Below are 22628 nucleotides of genomic sequence, written 5' to 3'. Positions count from 1 at the left end.
TGTTTTATATCACTGTTTGAAATGGCATAAAACTTAACACAATTTAATGCACAAGGGTTCATTAAATTTAGTGCAAAGGTAACGTAATCATGTAAAAATGCACGTGTGCATTAAAATTATTAAACATTTACTACAATTTTTTCTTAAAATTCTATGCATGGAAATTAAATGTTAAGTTCTGTATCATTAATTAATTAATACATAGGAGCATTACGTTTAAAGAATAAGTACATGAAACTCAACAGTCATGTGCATTAAAAATAATAAGCATTTAATTTAAGAAAATCTTAAAATTTTACGTTTACATATTAAATTCTTATTTCCGTATTACTAATTAATTAATACATGGCAACGTTAAATTTAATCGACAATTGCATAAAATTAACAGACGTGTTCATTAAAATTGATAAATGTTTACTACAATTATTACTTAAAATTCTATTAAATTATTAGGTTAGAAAACGTTTGCCCTGTATTTCCGTCGTGCACTGAAAGAAAAATTTCGTCAATTCAAATAAATGCATTTATTTGTATTTTATTTCTTTGAATCAAATAAATTATTTATTAACAACTTCTCAAGTCACTTATATATTCAAAATAAAAAAATATTTGTTTAATAACAAAAAATATTTATTCGAATACGATAAATTCATGATTTATTAGCGACAAAGAAATAATTTATACCTGCAACAGTTCAACTGTTGGATTTTAGATTCATTATTGAAACGCACAAAGACGAACCAAAATCCGTAAAAATATCTCGGTTGGGCATTTTTTTTTTTTTTTTTTGCAAACCCCTCTTTTCCCGGTCTATAGATCATCGATCGTCAGCGTATCGATGATCCGGTGCAAGCGAGAGATCGGCTAGTGTTTTTCGGTCGATCGGTTGGTTTTTCGCGGGTTTTGTGGCGTGTTTTTTAAAAGGTCAAATCGGCACGGTGGTGAAAGATCGATTGGGTGTTGTTGAGACTGCCTATCTACAAGGGGGATCAGATGAGATGCGCGATCGAAATGCTATAACTATATTTGTACTCGATTTCTTTTTTTTTGTCAACAGTAATTTTTTCACAAAAAAATCGGTATGGCGCGTTATAACATTTTTAAATACCTTTTTTTTCATATTTATTATCCTACCTGACTTCCAAGGATGCGTATGTGAGAATCACATGAATGAAACATCGATGATATATACATATCGATCACCGCGTGTGCCAACAGAGTGTACTATCTTCTATTTCATAACGATCGAAGCTTAAAATATATGTGTAACATTTCTAAGGTAGCGCGTGTATATATACGTTGATGAATAAACGATTATTGCACGTAATAATCTCTATCTCACCACTTTGCATTTCAATGTAGATCTATATAGTTACGAATCGTTAATGTTCTTGAAGCTTTGTCGTACACGTTGTACATTATTGTTAATAAGTATATAAAAACTAAATGGAATAATCCATGGATAAACGTCAGATGTTTGTATTTTTTTGTTATAATAAGCACAGGATTAAACTAATAAATGTTATTGCTTAGTGGAAAAAATCTATTTCATGTTTTTTAGCATTTGAATTTCAGGGACTTTGGAATATCTGACGTTTATCTATAGATTATTCCATTTAGTTTTCATATATTTATTAACAATAATGTACAACGTATACGAAAGAGCTTCAAGAACATTAACAATACGATAAAAATCAAAATAATTGATTAAAACCATTAGCGAAAATATTGTAGAAAAGTATAGGTTAGGCATATAAATAAAAAAAAAGTTTTTTAACAAAACAAATGTCACATTTCGTTTCAGCTAGCCGAGCTACCCCAAATCAGTTGGTCATAACTTTTTTTGCGACCACGGAACCGAATGTCGAATTCACTTTTAGTTGTCATTTTCGGTTTCATCATACCAAAAAACATAGTAATACACATTCATCTTCAGTATATACAAGAATAGAAATTTTCACCCCCTTAAGGGATAGTAAGGGCGTGCTAGCGAGAAAACGGACAATTGGATTAAGTTTTTATGGTGATATTCGGTTTCAGCGACCCCGAAAACCTATGAATAATGGGGTCTCCCCTCTGGTTCATGAAATTTTTTTTTGTGCCTGTGTAATTTAAAAGAATACGATTTCAAAAATCATCTATTTAGATGAAATAAGTTGTTTTCCTGACAGTAAAAACTTAGCATCTTGAAAATAATGGGATTACAAGCTAATACATGTTTATTAAAATTTAATAAATATTTGTTTGGCCGAACAAACTGTTATTTACTGAGATTTTATGTCAATTCAAGTGACTTTAATTACATCCCAAAAAACGATTTTTTTTATTCAACGCAAGAAATGATTTATGTATAACGAATAAATAAGTTATGTTTATACAATTATTTATTTCAAATAAGTTGTTTTTCTAAAGAAGAAATAAAATGTTTTTATTTTAAATAAGGAACTTAGCATCTTAAGTGTAATGGGACTGTGAGCTAAAATATGTTAAACTAAAATTTAATAAATGCTTGTTTGATTCAACAAACTTGTAGTTCGTGAGATTTTTCTGTTGAAAAAATAACCTTTTTTTGTATACTTGACGGTAGTGTTTCTTTGGTCTCAAATTTTATTTAAAAGAATGAAAACAATCATTTTTATGAGACGACAGATATTTGATTCTTAAAGACTTATTAATCATATTCATCTACTATACGTATAGAATGTAAATGTTTATTTAAATAAAATTTGTATTACTTGTTTTGTAACTATATAATTTTGAGAATGTAAAGTTTTTCTTTTCGAATAAATCGATTACTTGTCAATATTTGTATAATTAGAATTGCTTTTATGCTTTACTTGAATACCTCAAAGCAATTGTATCAGTTCTTTTTCTGTCACGAGCATGACAGGTTTTAGGTGAGCGGTCTACGAGTCAGCGTGACACCTGGGAGATACGGGTTCGATCCCACGGAACATCGGATTTTTTTCATCATATTTTCAGCTCCTTCTATAATTATTCCCACTATATATTCCCTTTATAGAAATATATATGACTAACTATGTATGCACTATAGAATAATATATAACGTTAGTCACATAACTATAATACCATAATAGATACGCACGTTTTTACTGACTAGGTTATATATACATACAATATCCAACTAAATAAATACTTATGAGACTTATTGATAATTTATTCAATTCAAAAAAATTTCTATTCAAAGAACAATATTTTTCACACATGTTCTGAATTTTTCCTTTACACATTAAAAGTAATACACGCAATGAAATCAGTTTTTAGTGTTTTTACATTAATATTAATGTATTGTAATTTACTTTTCTACATCAATTTAAAATATTTTTGATGCATTTACTGCAATCTTGTGTTGTAGGTATTAAATTTAATGCACGCACTGAAATTGGTGTTTAGTGTTATAGCATTGATTTTAATGCATTGTGTCCTACTTTTTCAATAACAAATAAAATTTTTTTTTCTTCATTTATTGGAATTTTTGCATTGCAGACGTTAAATTTATTACATGTGTTGAAATTGTTTTGAGCGTTGTTACATTAACTTTCAATGTATTTCCGACAAATTTCTTAAATAGCATGAAAAAAATTTTATATTATAGGGATGAAAAAAGCTTTCAGTACATTTGCATTAAAATTAATGTAGAACCATGTATAATCTCCTATGGGAAATGAATAGTGTCATACTAATGTCAAATAACGAGTAAACCTTCTAAGTAAATGATAAATTTCTTAAAAAATTAATTCGAGAAACTAAATTTTACTTTAGTATAGATAACGTAATTTATCAAAGAGTTGATAAATTGGACGACGATATTTATATACATTTTTCGGAGGAAATTCGAAGTAATATTGGCAATGGATTAGCACAGAATGAACTAAACTTAAAAAATAGTACAATAGTAAAGTTACTTAAAGATAAAAGTATATTAGATGGGTTATGTCATGGAACACGATTAAGAATAGTATAATATGGCAGACAAAATAATTACTAATGTAAAATCTAAAAATAGAGTCTCTATTCCAAGATAAACTTTAAACACAGAATACATCTCAACTTGAACTTTTATTTTGTATCGTAAGAAATTTCCAATCACTGAGGCATTTGCTACGACTATAAACAAATCCCAAGGTCAAAGTTTCGACACTGTGAGTTTATATTTAAGGAAACCTTTATTTCTCATCGTTAATTATACATGGCTATATCAAGATGTAAAAATAAAAATAATTTATTTATTCAAGCAGAAAAAGAAAAAAACGATATGAATAGAAAATATTGTTTGGAAATAATTTTTAATATAATGAATTAACTTTACTTGTTAATTCTTAGAGATGAATTGTCAAAAAATAAGGCAAAGAACTAAAAGTTGATATATTTTTAAATATTTCTTTATTAAATAATATTGCATAGCATAATGTTTTTTCATGATTGTACTTTTTGGTTAAGAAATTCGGTCTTGAATTTTAAAAATAAGAAATCTTGAATTTTTTTAACAAAATTTATTTAATACAATATAGCTTGGTGTACGTGTTACGAGAAAATTATCATGGCATTGTAACTAAAATATTTAATCAATTTTATCATCATTAATATTACAAATTGCAGTTGAATGAAATTTTGATTCATTAAATTATAAGATTTATACACGTCAATATCTATTTTATAATACAAATACGTAAAGGAAATAGGCAAGAGTTAGACATGTTAAATAATTTGGTATAATGTAATATATATATATATATATAATGCCACAATAGCACAGTGGTTTAGGCTGCAGTTCTTGTAGCTCGGAGACTCGACAACGCATGCCCACGAGTTCGAGACTCGGCCTATACTCACTTAGCTATGAAAAATAAGGTCCCCATTGCTGTGTACGGGATTTATCGTATCAAATATCTGAGGCGATTTTTTACTATGCCAATGGTGATAGCATATATATGCAAAAGTAATACAGCAATGTAGAGCCTATTGGGCACAGTATTCAAAAACAGCTATATATTTATACTAGTGTTCCTTTTTATAAATTTTTATAAATTCTTCTTACTTCACTTTAAAATTCTAATATAAAATTCTAATTTGGCCTCATATTACGTACAAATAAGAATCTTACTAATATGTAAAGCAAAGTCGCTAAAACCGTTGTAATCGCTAACCACGAGAACTACTAAACCGATTTTTCTGAAATTTTGCATACTGGTTCTTGATGATTCCGGGATGATTTTTGCACAGTTTTTTTCTTGAAAAAGTTAATAACAATAGCGATAAACAAAATCAAAGTTTTGCTAAAATAAGCAAGCTTTGCGCTTTAGTTCAGTTACCGTTAGGTGGCGCCGAGGTAAAATTGAAGCCCCCCGCAATCAAAGATAGTGAAGAGTGGTTATAAGATGCCCCATCGAGTAGACAGAAACCCACTACACTAAGAACACGCAAAAAAAATTTGTACCGTGAGAGTACAGGGGTCCAGCTTAAGAAAGTACAAACACGCATTAAACGCATACAGTACAGCTGTCAGCTTGCAGTTATCCCAACTTTAGACTCGTACAGTTTAAAGCATAGCTGTACTGTAGAGGTCTAGGGAGGGGGCTGGTTGAGCTAGCGCTTGGAACGTATACGTACCAACCTCCGAGCTCGAGCTGTAACTATCGATGTTGTAGTTACGGTGTATCCAAATCCACCAAAATCACTATATAATATACGAAGATGTATATGTGTGCGTGTGTGGATGTATATATGTATATACATATATATTTAATTTATATTTAAACATACATATCTGACTATACATGGGTCATTCTACTGAAAACAACATATTTCGAGGGCTCAAATAAACAAACGGGTTTTTAATTTTTCTAAAAAATTGTTTGTATTGCCCGTGATCAAAATAAGCGCAAATTTTTTGGGCCCTACTGCAGATGCCGCAAGAAAAGTTTTAGGACGACATTCTTATTTTATTTCATAAAAATAGCAGCGTTATTGTCATTTAGAGAATCTCGTTATAACTGAAATAAAGGCTCTCTCCATGAAAATTTGAATTTATTTTTACATTTATATCATGCACTTATTTTTAATAGTTGTACAAGTCACTATCTGAGTCAGTACTGTAACATTAAAAAAAGATACAATTCGTTTTGTATTGTTACCGGATAGCGTTACGGGCTTTACGCAAAAAAAAAAGCATTACGGGCTCTTGTAAAATCCTCGAAAAACTGACATTGTCACGCAGCAAAGACAAATTAAACTTTGCCACTGCACTTATATTATTAATAAGACAGCTAAATTTTAACCCACCGCCTTCTGAGTCGATAAATGAATGCTTCAAACAGATACATAACATTCCTCAGCGTTACACGCTCTTAGTTTTTATTTTGGGGAGACAGAATCTTCCAATTTGCGAGCCTGTAGAGCTGGTTTATTCGAATGAAAAAATCGGAACAATTTTTTGCTAAGTTCTCGACCTTTGTAGAATACAAAATGCACCAATTAGAATGCCTACATTCAATTGCGTGCCTTTGTGATAGCATTTTCCATTGAAATTTTAAATTTATAAGATTTTGGTCCCACAATTTAAACAGCATCCAACTCTTGTTAGGACCGAAGTAAAATGAAATGTATACATATAAGGAAGTTGAATTTTATCAATAAATAAAGACAATATGTTTCTGTGTAAATGAAGTTAAATTTTATTTGTTTTTTTTTAGTATTCTCCTTCTATACACTATTTACAAATGATAGATGTTGTACGCGATCTTACCTGTAAATAAAGAAACAACAATTAATGTTTATTCTTTATCCACTTTTCAACAGCCTTGTATTATGTTCTGTCTTTGAGTCTGCACTGCTGAGCCACGTCTTAATACAAAAGCCTACGTAGTGCCTCTACGTGCTAGCCTCTCGTATACACTTTCTGTGCTTCTATTGGGCCACTTACCAACTCTACGTTTGTCATTCTCTTATCCCTTAAAGACTGTATTTTTTGAGAGCGGATAAGGCGTGCTAAATTCAAATTAAAGAAACTACATTTTTTTTATATATACATACGTGAATTAAATGTACACACATACATGTATACATACATATACGACACGCCCACTTATGCATGTAATTCTCAAATCAATAATACTTTTTGAGAAGCAATTATTTTTAGGTTTCCTAATTAATAAAGACAATTTTTTTATGGTTTTTAATTCTGGAAAATGTTCAAAGTAGTTAAATACAAAATGAATATAAAAAATACTACTGAAGATTTTGTTGATAATAAAGAAAACAGTGTTATTTTATGTACTAACTAAATTTTAGAATTGGAAGATAAACTATGTTAATGTTCTTATTTACCTAATTTATAATATTTTAAACTCAAATTAAGGATACAGAAAATCGGCAAAAATAACGCAACATATAAAGACATTGATAAGTTAAACAATAATATTTATATAAATTTTTCAATTTATACGTTAAAGAGGATTCTTGAAGGTTTACTACTATATGCATTTAGTTTAAAAATAAGTATAGCAGAAATGCTAATTAGAAATTTTAGTGTATCAGATAATTTATGGGATGGTACTTGATTAAGAACGAATAAATCATTAAAATACAACGTAAAAAAAGAAAAAATAACTGGACGACAAATTAGATATAAAGTTTTTATATTAAAATTAAAACTCCTTTACTACCTTCTTTTTTATATCGTAAGCAATGTCAGTAGTTGCAGTACTTGCTATGGCTATTGATAAATCTCAAAGTCAAAGTTTTGATAATGTTGGATTATCCTGAAGAAAACAAGTGTTCTCTTATGGTCATTTACAGATAGTTTTATCAAGTTGCAAATATGAAAATAATATGTTTGTTCAAGTTAAAAACTACAACTCGTAAATTAAAAATATTGTTTGAAAAGAAATTATACTTTACCTAAAAATTCTATTACATACATGTGGACGTGACTTTTCACATTCACTTTAAAGTTATTCTATTAATAATTTTTCTATTGTGCAATAATAATAGATGGCATGACGTATACTTGTTTTAGAATAAAACCATTTAAAAAAAGTATTTTACTATTTCTAAGTTGTACAAAAACAATATAAATATGTTTATAAAAATAGTTAATAAAATGAATAATTTATAGATGAATATAATTAATAATTACACCTAATCAATTAAGTAACAGTAAATAAATATTAAAATTAGAGATAAGTAATGAACTGCGCTGAAACATGGAGAAGGAGGTTAATCTGTCACAGAGGTCACTCGTAGCAGAATGAAGAAGGTACGTGTCTAGAAGATTACTGGTTACATTTTCGAGTTTCACATTTTCTTAAGGTAAGATATCTAAAATCATCAGGTTTTAAGATATTGAGTTCCAATTTTACATTTGTTTATATTTCATTTATTAAATAGAAAGACTTACCGTTCAACTCTTAAATAGAGAGGGTGGGCGCGCACAGGGGAGGATATATATATATATATATGTGTGTGTTTAAATATATATATATATATATATCTTCCTATATTATATAGTTAACTCAGTGGGGCATTCCACACAAACCTCCCACCGCCCCCCATCGCCCCCCCCCACCAACCCCCCACAAAATAAGGTAAAAATCCGTTATTTTCTTGCATATTTTGACATATCGTAGTTTTTCTTAAAACCCCCCACAGCCCCCCACCGACCCCCCACAGCCCCCCCACACATTTTTTCATGGCCCCCCACCGCCCCCCCCGACCCCCCATAAAATATTATATGAATAATATAGAAGTATGGTATAAGTCTTTATTCAAGCCAGGGGGTTCGGCCACGTATGGCTTCATGGGATAATAACAATGTATGTTTTAATATTTAATCAAATAGTTACAGATTACTGCACAATACTATAATCAGCTAAACTTAAATACAATCAACTGTATTTCGATTTACTGGATCCCTTGGTTTCTTTGTAAGCAAAAAGTTTTTGGTGGGCTGACTTTTTTTGTTAGCATTTTGTAACGTTGCATTTTGCCAGCCCTGTCAATGTGTTAAAGTCTATTACCACATTCCTACCAAATCACGTGGAAATATTGTATAGTATTTTTTCTCAAAACATCCCACATTTCCCAATCTACCCTCTATGGCCCTCCCACTGACCCCCACGAATTTTTTCATGGCCCCAACCGCCTCCCCACACCACTTTTTTGGAACCTGACCGTGATCATACCGCCTTTACCTAACTTTGGACAAAACTGTCTTATTGCCATGATTTATTTCATCGTCAAGAAGAAATTTAAGGTCATAAATTGATTCATGGGGGGGGGGGTTGTTGCGCAAAACATCATTATTTATACAACTAAGTACGTTTAAAAACCAATTTATATGGAGATAACAACATTTTGAAACCAAATAATATATACACATATATTGGTGCATATAATTATTATATCATCATCACTTATATAGTCCTTTATGACACAATTCTTCTTTTTACGTACATAAACTTAAGTTAAATTTAGAGTATCATTAATATAAACAATGAAAGTTTCGCATCACTTTACGAGTCATCTTATAAAGCCTGACGAAAACACGAAGACTTACGTCTATTTCTATTTTGTTTTAAATTAATGCTAAAAATGGTACAATAGATGAACACGATATACATTTATGATTTGTATTATTGATAAATTAATTTTACCTATACATAAAATAATAATAATTAAATCATGTTATGAATATTAGATACATTATTATATTCAAAAATTTCTTTCCAAACTATATTTTCAATCCCTAAACTGTTTTCTTTATCAACTTGAACAAAAATTCCATTTTTATTTTTGCATCTTGATTAAGCCACGTATAATTGACCATGAGAAAATAAAGGTTTTTTTAAGTATAATCCCACATTATCAAAACTTTGACCTTGAGACTTATTTAAAGTCATAGGAAATGCTACAACTAATGGGAATTGTTTTCTATATAAAATGAAAGATAATGATGAAGTATTTCAAGTATTTAATGTAATTCTTGGAATGAAAACTTTATTACCAATTTTTTCTCCCGTTACTATTTCGCCTTCTACAATATACTTCAGTAATTTAGGAATTCGTAATCGTGTACCGTTACATAATCCGTCTGATATACTCAAATTTCGAATTAACATTACTATTGAAACTATTTTTTATTTAAGTTCATGAGGTGGCAAGCCTTCACGAATGTTGTTTAACATTTCTACGGGAAAATTTATATAAACATTATCATCTGATTTATCAACACTTTTATATGTTGCAGTATCGATGCAGTAATAAGTTTTAGTTTCCCCATGTAATTTACTTAAAATCTTACTGTTTAAAAAAAAAGTATATTCATTATGTGGAGTTAGTATCACGTTATTGTCAAAACAGTTGCTGTAATGACCAAATATTTTGGTACAGACATCATCTGTTATCCAAGATTTAGGAATGTTAAATGTTTCTATGTCCCTTCCTCCAATTCTCAACAATAATTTTAAAAATTCGTTATTACTAGAACGGATATTATTTTGTAATCTTAAAATTTTGAAGAAGTTCCATAAAAATAATGATTAAATAGTTTCTTTTTCTATTATTATAGTTCTATTACCGTTTTTCATATTTGGCAGGATTTGTCGAAAATCTCCTCCTAATACTATTAATTTATCACCAAAGCAAAGTTTTGTATTACATAAGTCTCTCAACGTTTTATCAACGATTTCTAAAGCTTTTTTTTGGAATCATAGAAGCCTCGTCCCATATTATTTAATCAACTTCCCTTAACTTTTTTTTTAGTTTCAAATTCTAAAAATACACTTTCAATATTATCTAAGTCTAGAGGTAAAACGAAAAGTTCTATGACTGGTCATACCTTTTGGTAGTAATACAGATGCAATTCCTGTCCAAGCCATTGACAAAATATTTTTACCTCTAGAAATAAAGTAATAAATGAGTGTCTTATATAAGTAGGTTTTTCCGGATCCACCAGGACCATCTATTAAATATACTTTTTCATCTTGTTCACAAATAGTTTTAAAAATTTTCCTTAGATCTTCATTTAAATTTGTGTACATTATATCGAACATTTTTTTACTGGAAGATATTTTCTCAATATTGCAATTATTTATATAGTTGCTAATGGTTGGTGTCGGTAAACTAAAAGACTCACATGATTTACCTTCCAATACCAAAATTTGATTAATATGTAGAAGAGCACAATTATTATTATCATTATCGAAGTCTTCCGTAAAATGTTTTTTATATTCATTCCATATTTTATCTCCTTGAATGTTTTCTGAAATCAAGAACCAAGCAAAAAATTGTCTTAACTGGTATGGAAACATAATTGTTATGGCTTCTTTAAAACTATTGTCGATTTCAGAATCATGTTCTATTAAACCCATTGCAATTGCAGTATTACTGAAATTTTTATATGTTATTCCATTATTATTAATTGAATCAGAAAACAAATTTGAAATTAAAAATATTTTTTGGAATGAAATTTTAGAGTAACAAAAAAACTATTCTATAGTTTATTACTATTTTTATACTCTCTTGCAAATTTTATCTTTCATCAAAAAAGCAAATTTCAGTACCGTCTAGTACCCAGATTTATGTAATCATAAACAATCCGTCTTTTGTTACATGTTTTCAGATACACCATCATAGATGCAAAATTTTATTAGTGTGATAAATGTAACTTAAATTTTCAAATCAAGAGTGTCTATCATCGCACGAAAAAATAAAAAAAAAAAAGTTTTTGTATGTGATTTGTGTAGCATTATAATATTAAACAAGAAAAACTATTTGCGTCACACAAAGGAATGCCAAAACATTGAAAAAATTTTTAAGAGTATAAAATGCGAAAAAAGTTTAAAAAGAAATCATCACTTACAGAGACATTTGAAAAGTCATGAAAAAAACGTTCAAAAAAATATTTGTCAAAATTGTGGAAAAGGTTATGTAGGGTTAACTTAATTTTTTTTTTTATTATAAAATCATTTTAACACGCTCTATCACCTCAAAAAAAATTTGGTGCTCTCTTGAGATCTTAAATAACAATTTAAAATTTACTGAGTCAATATTTAGTATCAAACTGTCTTACAATCATGGTAACAAAATAAAGTGAATTTACGGGTGTACGGTAGATGGTGCGTTAACCCCTAAAAGCAGAGCACCTAACAAGACATTTAAGAGTATGTAATGAAAATAAACATCGTAAGTAAGATAATTGTAACAAAATTTGTTGTTATGGTCAAATAAAATTATATATGAAAATTAGACCACTTGTAACAGTTAATTTACAAGGCTTTACTAATATATTTACATTATATATGGAGAAAATGGGGGGGAGCTGAGGGGGAGCGGGGGGAGGTGGGGGGGAGCTATCAAAAAAGTAGGACTACTCGAAAAATGCAAGAAAATGAAAGAATAACTACCTTATGTGGGGGGGAGCTGGGGGAGCGGGGGGGAGCAAAACCTCGCTCTAACTCTTACGACTATATAATATAGGAAGATATATATATATATGTATATTGTATAGTGATTTCAGAGGGTCATAATACACAATTCCCTTTGTCAATATTCTTAGCCACCCCTCTGAATAAGGTAAAATTTTTTTTTTTTACCTTTTTTTTATTGAGTTTAACATTTGTTTACCCTCCTTCACCCCCTCAGCCACCCACCTTTCTTGATTTTAAAAAGCCCCCCTCAGCCTCTTACCTCTTTTCTTTTAATAACATCAAATTCTATTGGTTTTTACCATATTTTTATTTACACTTCAGCTGCGCTCTAAATGAGGTGAAATTATGTGGATTATCATATCATTTTTCGTTAAATTACTTTTTGCACTCTTCCTCTCAGCTTTTCTTACACTTTTAAAGAAACCCACTTCTGCCCCCTTATAATATGTAAATACATTGTCTAAGCAATGCTATAATATTTGTTTTAACCCTCTTAAACCACTTTCCATCCCTCCTTCAATAATTGTTTTATCTAAAACATTTGTTAACAGATTTAAACACCATTTCTGAGGTAGTGCTATGGCACGCTGATTTTTTTTATTTTAATAAGTTTATTAATTGAGTAATTTTGTATCAACATAACGATTGTTTTAATGTTTTGATGGAGCTTATGTGTAGATAAGCTTTTACAAAAATTGTTTAGACATTCAATTAAAAATTTATATAAAAATCACTATTAGATTCATCAACACCCTCGTAAGTAGCATAATCTATGCAGTAATATGTTTTTATTTCTTTTTTGTTCATGATTTATAATTTTATTATTTAAAAAGTACGGTTATTTGTTATGAGAAGGGAGTATAACGTTATTTATTAAAAAGTTAATATCTTTAATAAAAATATCGGAACAAACCAGTTGTTTTCTAATCATTTGGCACTTGCAATGATTATTTTTTCTTTTTCTTTAACATTTAATAATAATTTTATAAATGATTTGTCAATTAAACGAATATTCATGGTTTTAATACTATTTTAAAAAACTGAAAGAATCTGTTTGAAATCTCCTCCTAAAAAAATTAATATATTATCAAAATGGATATTTATTTTGCATAAATAACGTGATATTCTTTTGACCACCTCTAAGGCTTTTTTGGAAATTTTTTGGAGTTTTTTTTTAATTTTAAAATTGAATTCAGCTGTAATGAAGCATTTCTAATTTTTTTTTGTCATCATCAATAAAAAATTGTTTAAATTTTTTCCATAAATTTTCGCCTTAAATATCTTCAGACATTAAAAACCGCGTAATAAATTTTCTCTATTGGCATGGCAACATAAAGTAACATACTTCTGAAATAATATTATTAATTTGGGAATCGTGTTCAACTAAACTTTGAGCAATAGCAGCATCTTTTAATGTACTACAAAGTATTCCATCAACAGTTCTTAACATTTCAGAAGATTCTGCTCCGTTATTGCGATTAAAAATTAGTAAAAAAAAATAAAACTGCTTCAAATCCTGATAAGTTCAGTCCAGATAAAATATAATGAAATTGATATAAATTAATTTTTTAATCTTATTCTTAGTTAAAAATAATTTACTTAGTAAATTTTTGTATGTGTAAAGTCTATCTATTTGCCTTTTGGCCAGTTTGCAAAAATAGATGAAAATAAGTATTATAAAGTAAATAATTTCAAGTAGTTTGTTAGTGGGTTTTTCACAGTAGTAGCATCTCGATATATTCGTACACATACGTGACATCGAGGCAGGCCTTGCTCTCTCGTTGTGCACGTAGGCAAGAAATATAACGTATGCTATGCGTTATAACTAAACAGATGAACTTTTCACCTCCTAAGCTGAGTATGGGGCAAATCAATAAACAGACAACATCTCCACTTAATGTTTCAGTAAACCCCACGCTAACCCCCAACCCAATAACCTCCATTTTCTAAAGAACGAGAAGAAAGCTCATGATCTTAGCTACAAATCTGTTATTTTTATTTTACTACCGTAAGAGTTATTATAGTTATATGTACATGGTTTCAGTGGAAATCCATTACTTACCTGTGCTCGACCGGCCTGTAAATACGATATTCATACAGCAATTTCGCAAAATTTTCCACGCTAAACGGGTCTGAAATTTTGAGTATAGGTCCATTGATACTACAATAACAACTTCTTACAATTATGTCCAGTTCGTAGAACATTTGGGTTTCCTGGCGGACCGCCTTAAATATATACATGAGTTTGGTAGAGGGTGGTGGGGTGAATGGATGAAAAATGTTATCAGTCAAAATAAAAGAAATGACGTCAACATACTTCCATATAATTTATAGGTATACACATATGTGTATACGTATAATTTTATTAGAAAACTACGAGTGTGTGGGTAGGTGTCAGATTCAATGATAGTTACTAAGATTTTAGTTACATTTCACTAAAACTGTGTAGTGGGATGTGAAAGGACCTAAAGGGTAAACAAAATTCTGCGAGGGGGCGGGTGGTCTGTGAGTGGTGGTGGGGGTCTGGAGAAAAAGTAAACTGATCCGAAATAAGGGAGAAAATAACAGAATTTTACCTAATGTTGTGGGGGGCGCGGGCGGTAAGGGGGCTTGTTGTGTGGAATTCTCCACACAAACAGCTTTATAATTTAGGAAGATAAGTACATACATCCATTACGTTTATATATATTTCTGTATTAGTGGTCTTAAAATGCAATTTATTAAAATTTGTCATGTTTCTACAGACAAAGTGAGCCTGATGAGGTTGGCGTTAAAACCAACGAAAAGTTGCTAAAAAAAACATCAAGCATTTTGGAGTTTTTATTTATGCACCATGATAATCTCTTAACTGAACATGCTTATCAACCAACTCTACTAGTTCCTATGAAAAAAACTAAGAGCAGAGCTATATATTCAATAACCAACATGATGTAACTAAAATTGTTCTTTAAAAAAATTAGAAAATAAGTTCATTAATGAATTCACGTAAATTTTTTAATTTTGTCACTTATGTCATTCTATCCAAATTTTATTAGTGACAGGAAATATTTTATTAAAAATTTCTCTGCAAATGTGAAGTCTACATGAGCAGCGTAAGAATCTTTTTTTAGATTAACAGCAAGATTGAATTATTTTAAAAAATCAATGAGCTTTTCATGTAGTAGTCTAAGTTATTTTTTTTGCTTCCAAATAAAAAATGTTTTTTCTAACAGAATAGTTTCAAATTTGAGGAGCAATGGAAGATTGATTTATTTTTACACTAATAATCATACGTAAGAAAACCATAATATCAACTTCGTACTCCATGGTTTCTTTTACAGTATATGGTCGTTGAGTTTCAGTACACAGGGATTGACTCAAACAGTTGTCATTTCGTTTAAACTAGGACATAATAACAGTACACATATACATGAAATAATTAACAGAAGTCAAATAAGCCAACTAGTTATTCTAATCATATTTATTAGTTCAGATACAATAAGACTTTTAAAATAAGTGAGCACGTGCATGTTATCATAAGATACATGTGTATTCATGCATACACATTCCAGAATATGAATTTTTGTGACTAGATGTTCAAAAATGTCTGACAGACACGAAAAGTATTACGATTTTAAATAACGTCAAATATGGATTATTTTTAAATTTCCAGTATATTAGATATATAAGATTTTTAAGTATTACTAGTACACCTCTGCATGCTTATACTTTGGTCAATATGTATTTTATTCGTAAAAGTATGAATATATCAATCATCATTTATTTAGTTATACCATCAATGTAATACTCGAATATGTGATATCGTTTACTTAACAGAAGTTAATAAATATCTTGCAAATTCAACATGAAATAACAATTGAAGAAATAACCTGTAGTTTATTTTACAATTGTTTAGAAAACTACGTTTGTTCTTAAATAATGGTTAAGAAACTAATGATTTTAAGGCGTTAAAACTTGATTAGTAATGCATCATAGTGAACTGAAAACTACTATATAAACTTAACAATTTTTTTAGATACCTACGTTGTGTGATAATGCAGTTCTTAAAATTTTCTTATTAATTATTGGTTTAACAAAATGAAAAATTAAATATTCACATAGTTCTTATAATACTAAGCGTTTTTAGTCTTGAGCAGAAACAGTAATGGTCTTGCCTTTAGGATCATCAAAGCGATCCATTGTGCGTATATCTATAATCATTATGAGACCCCATATCAAGATAAGTGCTAAAATAGTAGTGACAAAGATTCCAGTCCAAATAGGAATGCTTGTAAAGCCAACACAGTCATAAACTTGATTACTGAATTCATCGGTGTCCATTTGTACTTGTAAATTCGACAATCGTACTGAAACTTCCACTTCGTTTTGAATAGAATGTTTATTCTTGCAGCTAAATTCAATAACTTGGCTACAATGATAACCAAACGTAGAAGGAAACTCTATAATACTCGTGCTTTTTAAAAACAGAGTTTTATTAGAGTCACCATCTGGTGTATATTCCATTCCAATAAATTTGAAGTAACCATGGAATTTCTCAAAATAGGCTTTTAGAGTTATTTTGGCAATTTTATTAATGCCTCCATAATTTAATGTTAAATTGTAGCTTTTATCACCAGTATTGACTGATCTACCTGTTTCATTTCCGATTGGATTGTATCCACTCGTATCAAGCTGAAACAACAAAAACAAAATTGATTTAGTTAATTGACATTAGTTATGTCAAATATCTTGCATATTACAAGATGTTGATTTTAAAATAGATATTAATCAAGGTTATTAAAATAACTTGTTTCATAAAAAATAAGAGAATTTTTTGTTCAAAAAACTGTTCCAAAATTTCGGATTTTTAAACTTCTGTTTCCATAATTTTTTTTACAAGTGTGCAGTTGTATTTTTACAAAATTACAAACTACAACATATTTATTATTCTTTACTATTCTACTTATATTTTAAATCGCCATTTAGAAAAATTCATTACAAAAGATACCTCTTATTTCTTCGGCGGGCATATGTCCCAGCTAGGGGGTAGTCAATATTCCGGCAATTTTTTACACACTTCTAATTCTTTGACAGTAGTATAATTTAACGTTGATTTGAGTAACAAGTGTAGATTTTTGATTCCTTTTTCTCCCAAGATTTAGTATCATTTGTACGCACTCTCGCGATTATAGTTTCGTGAACAAAAGAAAGTTGGGCTTTCTTGAACTTGGAGCACGTAGGTGCCTGGCTCGATGACCGGGGGAGAGGAAAGACGGAGACAGACAATCGCAAAACTAGCTTGATTCAATTTCAATGAATGTGGTTTATTAACCAAAAACTCAGTCTGGCAAAAGTGCAAAAGAATATACGTGAATGTATATATATATATATAAACTCATGATCTTCAAGGGTGCTATCAAAATGAAACTAAATGCGCATGGCATAGGTGCAAACGACCTAATGGATCCGCTCTGCTTTGGCTACTCGATTGTCTGAATCGTAGAAGCCTAAGCACAAAAACACTACTGCTGGACGTTCGCGCCGTTGAAGAGAGAGAAACGCCCTTCCGCAGTTCACTTTAGATTGGCGGGCTTTTTTAAATATTTCCTCAGTGGTCATTTTAAGTTAAGTGGCGCAAATATAGCCACCTGCCAGCGTCGCTTTACAGCATGTTAACATTTTGTGTTGAAAAGAGAGAAAAAAAAGGAATCTTAAGACGTCAACTAGGTTGAAAGAAAAAAAAAAGACTTAATTGGCGTGAGCCGCAAGATTAAGACAATGCTATTCAAATGTATTTGGAAGTAAAAGAAAATAAGTAGAAGTTTTAATCGCAAGTTACAATAATGTGACAATACAATCGAAGCTCAGCTGACCCTACCTAAACATACATATTAAATTTAAAATATTTAAATATTCAACTTGTTCACAACAGAGTAAATTTCATCCTTCCAGTCGTTGATTTTGGACCACCCGCCGCAAGTAGACTAGATGAGATTTGAGGGGTACGCTGAACATCAGTAGAAAGCAGTACTAATTTATGTACTACTCTTTTTAGGATTGGCTGTGCATACAAGAGCCACTCGACAGGGGCCATCAGATCCTGGGAAGGTCTGTTAGATACGACCCATGAGCTATCTGGTAGCAGGTTAAAGATCGTTTTTAGAGCACTATGTTGTCCAACTGTAGATTGCATTGAGGTTTCATCTACTTAGTGCGCTGGCTTAATATCTGACCAGCTTCCGTATCTGACCAGCAAAATACGTGTTTTCAAAAGCTTAACTTTTCAACTACAATGCAAATTTTCTAGTTGGGACCTATAAAGCTTCACAAATGACATTTGCTTGAAGATAGGGGGGTTGTAGCCAAGCGCTGGTGCAAACGTATATCGGTGAGTGTCGGGTGAGATGCTGTTTTACAACTTACTCATAATCCAAGACAAGTAGCTAAAAAAATAAATAAAAAAGCACAAATTGACAAATTTGAATGTGTTCTTTTTTATTCCGCAGGAAATTTTCGATTAAAACTTGGATGTAATATTAAAAAATGAGCAGATCTATTAAGAAGTTGACGTGGCAGCAAACACATGTTTTTTTTAAGAGATACGTATTCATAAATACTTTAACCAGGGATTAAATTACAACTTTATTTGATTTTACATCTTCGTATTTATTTACATATATTTACAGTATTTTATTAGTAACTATTTTTTTAACTTTGCGTTTTAAGCAAGATTTTTTGAAACATTAAAAAAAAATTTTTTTTGTTAGAGTAACATCTTTTCATTTTGCTGATTTTTTAAACGTTTTCTTAACAGATTGAAAAAAATGAGAAGGTACTGATGCGAAAAAATCTTTTAACTTTAAGTGAGTAGTATCTAAAGATTTTATACAATGATACGATAGTTTTCAACAGGGATGTAAGTTTAATCTAAGATTATCTAAAAATATAAGTCATAACTTATAACGTTGCATAAATAAGTGACATAGCGTGACAGGTTTTAAACAAGGCAGATAGAACAGAGTCGTCCGCTAAAACAACGGATCTAGCTCACCTTATCTCACATCCTTGTCGAGCTGCGATTTTCATACATTTTGACGAAAACATTAAATTTTTTTTAATACAATAAGAAAGATGGTTATTATTTATTTGTACTAAAATGGATGAGACTAAATTATAACTTTGTACATTTTAAAAATATAAAAAATAAATATACTTCCTTTTAATTCTTTAAAATGAGAAAATGATTTAATATTTAAAGTAATCAACTTCCAAAGCTTGTGATTAAATTATTAAAAAAAAATTTCTTCAATTTAAAATTCACTGCGCAAACAACATCTATTAGAATCTGTCCATTTGTGCATTTTTAGATATTTTTTTAGTTACTCATCTTGGATTATGAGCGAATTGTGAAACAGTATTTTACCCAGTACTCACCAAAATCGTGCACGCTAGTGGTAGACTACACCCCGCTACCTTCAAGCGTATGTCATTTGTGAAGCTTTATAGGTCCCATTGTTACGTGGGAATTGTGGAGTTTCAGGGTGTAAGGGGATTGAATACACGTGGAAGAAAGTATATGTTCGTTTATTAGAGTCTCAAAGCGAGAGCAGTCGCGTGCGTGGCGTTAGGTTCGGAGGCTGATCGGAGGGCGAGAGCGGGAGAGCTGATAACGCTCTGGCCCGCTGCCGAAAGGTGATCATCATACTCTGTATCCGCTGCTCATGCGCCGTGAAAGGTGAGTCTTGGGCGCGAACTTACAAAGGTTCTAGATACTGTACGTCACACGTCCGAGGCCACGCGGTCATCGTCCTCGATGGCCATACTGGTTTGTGTGTGCGAGTATATTTGTGTTATGTTGTCTGTGAATTATTTGTGTATACATAATTGTTCTTGTTTGCGCTGCTCTCTTTACATTATTTTTGTATAATTATATTCTTTGTATATTTACTATTTAATTAATTATTCTTAGTATTTTTTTATTTATTTATTTATTTATTAATTAATTTTTTTTTTTTTTAATCTGTACACATCTTATGTATAATCCTTTTTATTACATCGTCAGTCTCAATGATCATCGCGGATTGGTTGTTAACTGAGCTGGTAGTCTTCTGCCTTCTGATCCTACCCGCTCGCCCAGTAGCACTTGTGCCTCTCATGCATTAACCATGGCCCTCCGGGTTGACAAGTCTTGTAGTACTGAGTTGGTCTTTCCGCGGTTCCTCTCCCGTCCGCCTGTAATTATTCTCAAACCTTTAAGTATTATTGGACCCCCCATTTTAAAAATCCAAAAGACCTGGCTGCCACTCCTAGTGCTATTTCCGTTGCCAACAATGCGTATTCCTTCCAATTTGAGAATTCCTCCTTTGTTTGTACTAACTCGTGTGCCCGTTGGAGTATATCCGCTAGCTTAGTACCTGTTTTTATCCTATCGTCAAGTCCGTGCTCCTGGTTATCGAGTTCCTGTAGTCCGTCTCTTTTTATCACTGCTTCCATTAATTCCAATAACATACCTCCTTTAGTCCCTTTCACCTTTTGTAGTATATCCTTGAAGTTTAGACTTGCGCTTTCAAGCTTCATTATGCGATTTTCACCTTCCTCTTGTCCTGGATCCAGTCTTGTATCCGATGCTTGAGCTATACAGTCCCTTGCTAAGCTGACTACCCCAGAATCCACCACCTTCAGTGTCTTGTGTTCGGTGTGTTCATACTGTATGTGGACTTTGTCCTTTCTCGTGGTGGTAAAGGCATGTTGGTTTTGAGCATGGAGACGTGTCCAAAATGTGCCCTTTAACTTGGCTAATATTATCGGACATTCTTCTGGTTTCTTCACTGCAATCCCCAATATGATACGTATCTCACAGGGGTGGTCCTCTTCGACTTCCTGTGTTGGCTTCATTTGTGTGCATATTCGTATTTTTCCTAGTCTTTTACATAGTCTTATCACCTCTTGCGGGATTGGCGTAAATCTTTTCTCACTAACACTGCTCGCTATATATTTGTATGTTGGTTGCAAATATGCCACTAAATCCGTAGTATTTAAGCCTTTTTGTTCCACTGGCAATGATGATATCCTAAGAAGGTCCAATTTTTCTTTCGTAACCAGTGGTATCCGTATGTAATATATTATTCTGCCGTTAAATGCCATGGTCGTTATTTCTGAGATTTCTCCAATTTCTTCTTTTGTAGTTATATTTTCGATTACTGGGAACTGTAGATCTGGTCACAGCTGCTCTGCCAAAATTTTTGCTTCCAAAATCGCTCTCAATGCCGCATCTGGTATATGTGTCGTTTCCCGACTCGCCAAGTATATTATGTCCACCGTTGTTCCAAATTTTGTTAAGGATTTCTCGGCTAAGTGTTCAAATTCGCCCACCATTTCTGTAACTCTGTCATAATTGCCGAAGTACTCTGCAAAAATTTTTAAACCTTCCTCCGTTATTCTTCCAGCTTTATCTTTAAACATTTTTATATCTTGAAGGTATCTTTCATGGTTTCCATATGTTATGACTCTAATTTGTTCCGTTAAGTACTTAGTTGTTTCCATTGTGTTAGTCGGGATTGCCTCTACTAGCTTTTGTATTTTCTCTTTTTCCGCGTCAGTCACACCCCCCTGCAGCGCCTGCACCGTCTTGCTTTGATCATCGATCTTTTGGCCTACTACTGTTCTATATGCCTCTTTTACCCTATCCAAGGCCCTTAGGACTTTTCGTGCCGTGTACTCTACTTGTTCTATACATTCGTGTTCCTTTTTTATCGTCACCCTGCACTTCCATTTTGCTTGCTTTTTCGCGTCTAAAAACAAATTTACCTCTTCGACAACGTCATTCCAATCTACATACCATATCATTTTCCAAGTTGATGCGACTGCTTGGACTGGGCCCAAGCTCTCCACCAATATTCCAGGGTTTCTTTCAATTTCCTCTATCTCTCTAGGTTGCTGTGTCACCGGCATGGTTCCAGCCCTGAAACATAAGATTTGTATTTTTTTGTCCATACCGTTTTGATTGCTGATCTCATACGTCGTCCGAAGGCCACGCTTACGAGAGAAGTATACTATTTTGGTCTTGTTGTTTCTGATATCTCGTTTTTTTTTTTTTTTTTTTTTTTTCTTTATTTGCTTCTTACTCTTATGCAATTTGTTTTTGTTATCCTGCTTTATTCCCCGAGTTCCCTATTATCTAACAATTGGGTTTTTATAACG

At 31.2% G+C, this 22628-nt stretch overlaps 1 protein-coding gene across 1 annotated transcript in view; it reads right to left on the bottom strand.

The window, feature by feature from the left end:
* Positions 1–15891: 15891 nt before the first annotated feature.
* Positions 15892–22628, bottom strand: part of LOC106642068 (uncharacterized) — a 145194-nt gene continuing 138457 nt past the window's right edge. Inside the window, exon 3 of the mRNA XM_014356707.2 lies at positions 15892–17120. Coding sequence (XP_014212193.2) covers positions 16572–17120 — 549 coding nt within the window. The 3' untranslated portion in view covers positions 15892–16571. The remainder of the gene's footprint in view (positions 17121–22628) is intronic.

The sequence above is a fragment of the Copidosoma floridanum genome, unplaced genomic scaffold (genome assembly GCF_036245765.1).
Source record: "Copidosoma floridanum isolate Cflo_tuat_1 unplaced genomic scaffold, Cflo_Japanese_pri ptg000008l, whole genome shotgun sequence".
NCBI classification, from domain to species: domain Eukaryota; kingdom Metazoa; phylum Arthropoda; class Insecta; order Hymenoptera; family Encyrtidae; genus Copidosoma; species Copidosoma floridanum.
The sequence above is the reverse complement of the archived record's forward strand: the minus strand, read 5'-3'. Positions and strand labels throughout refer to the sequence as shown.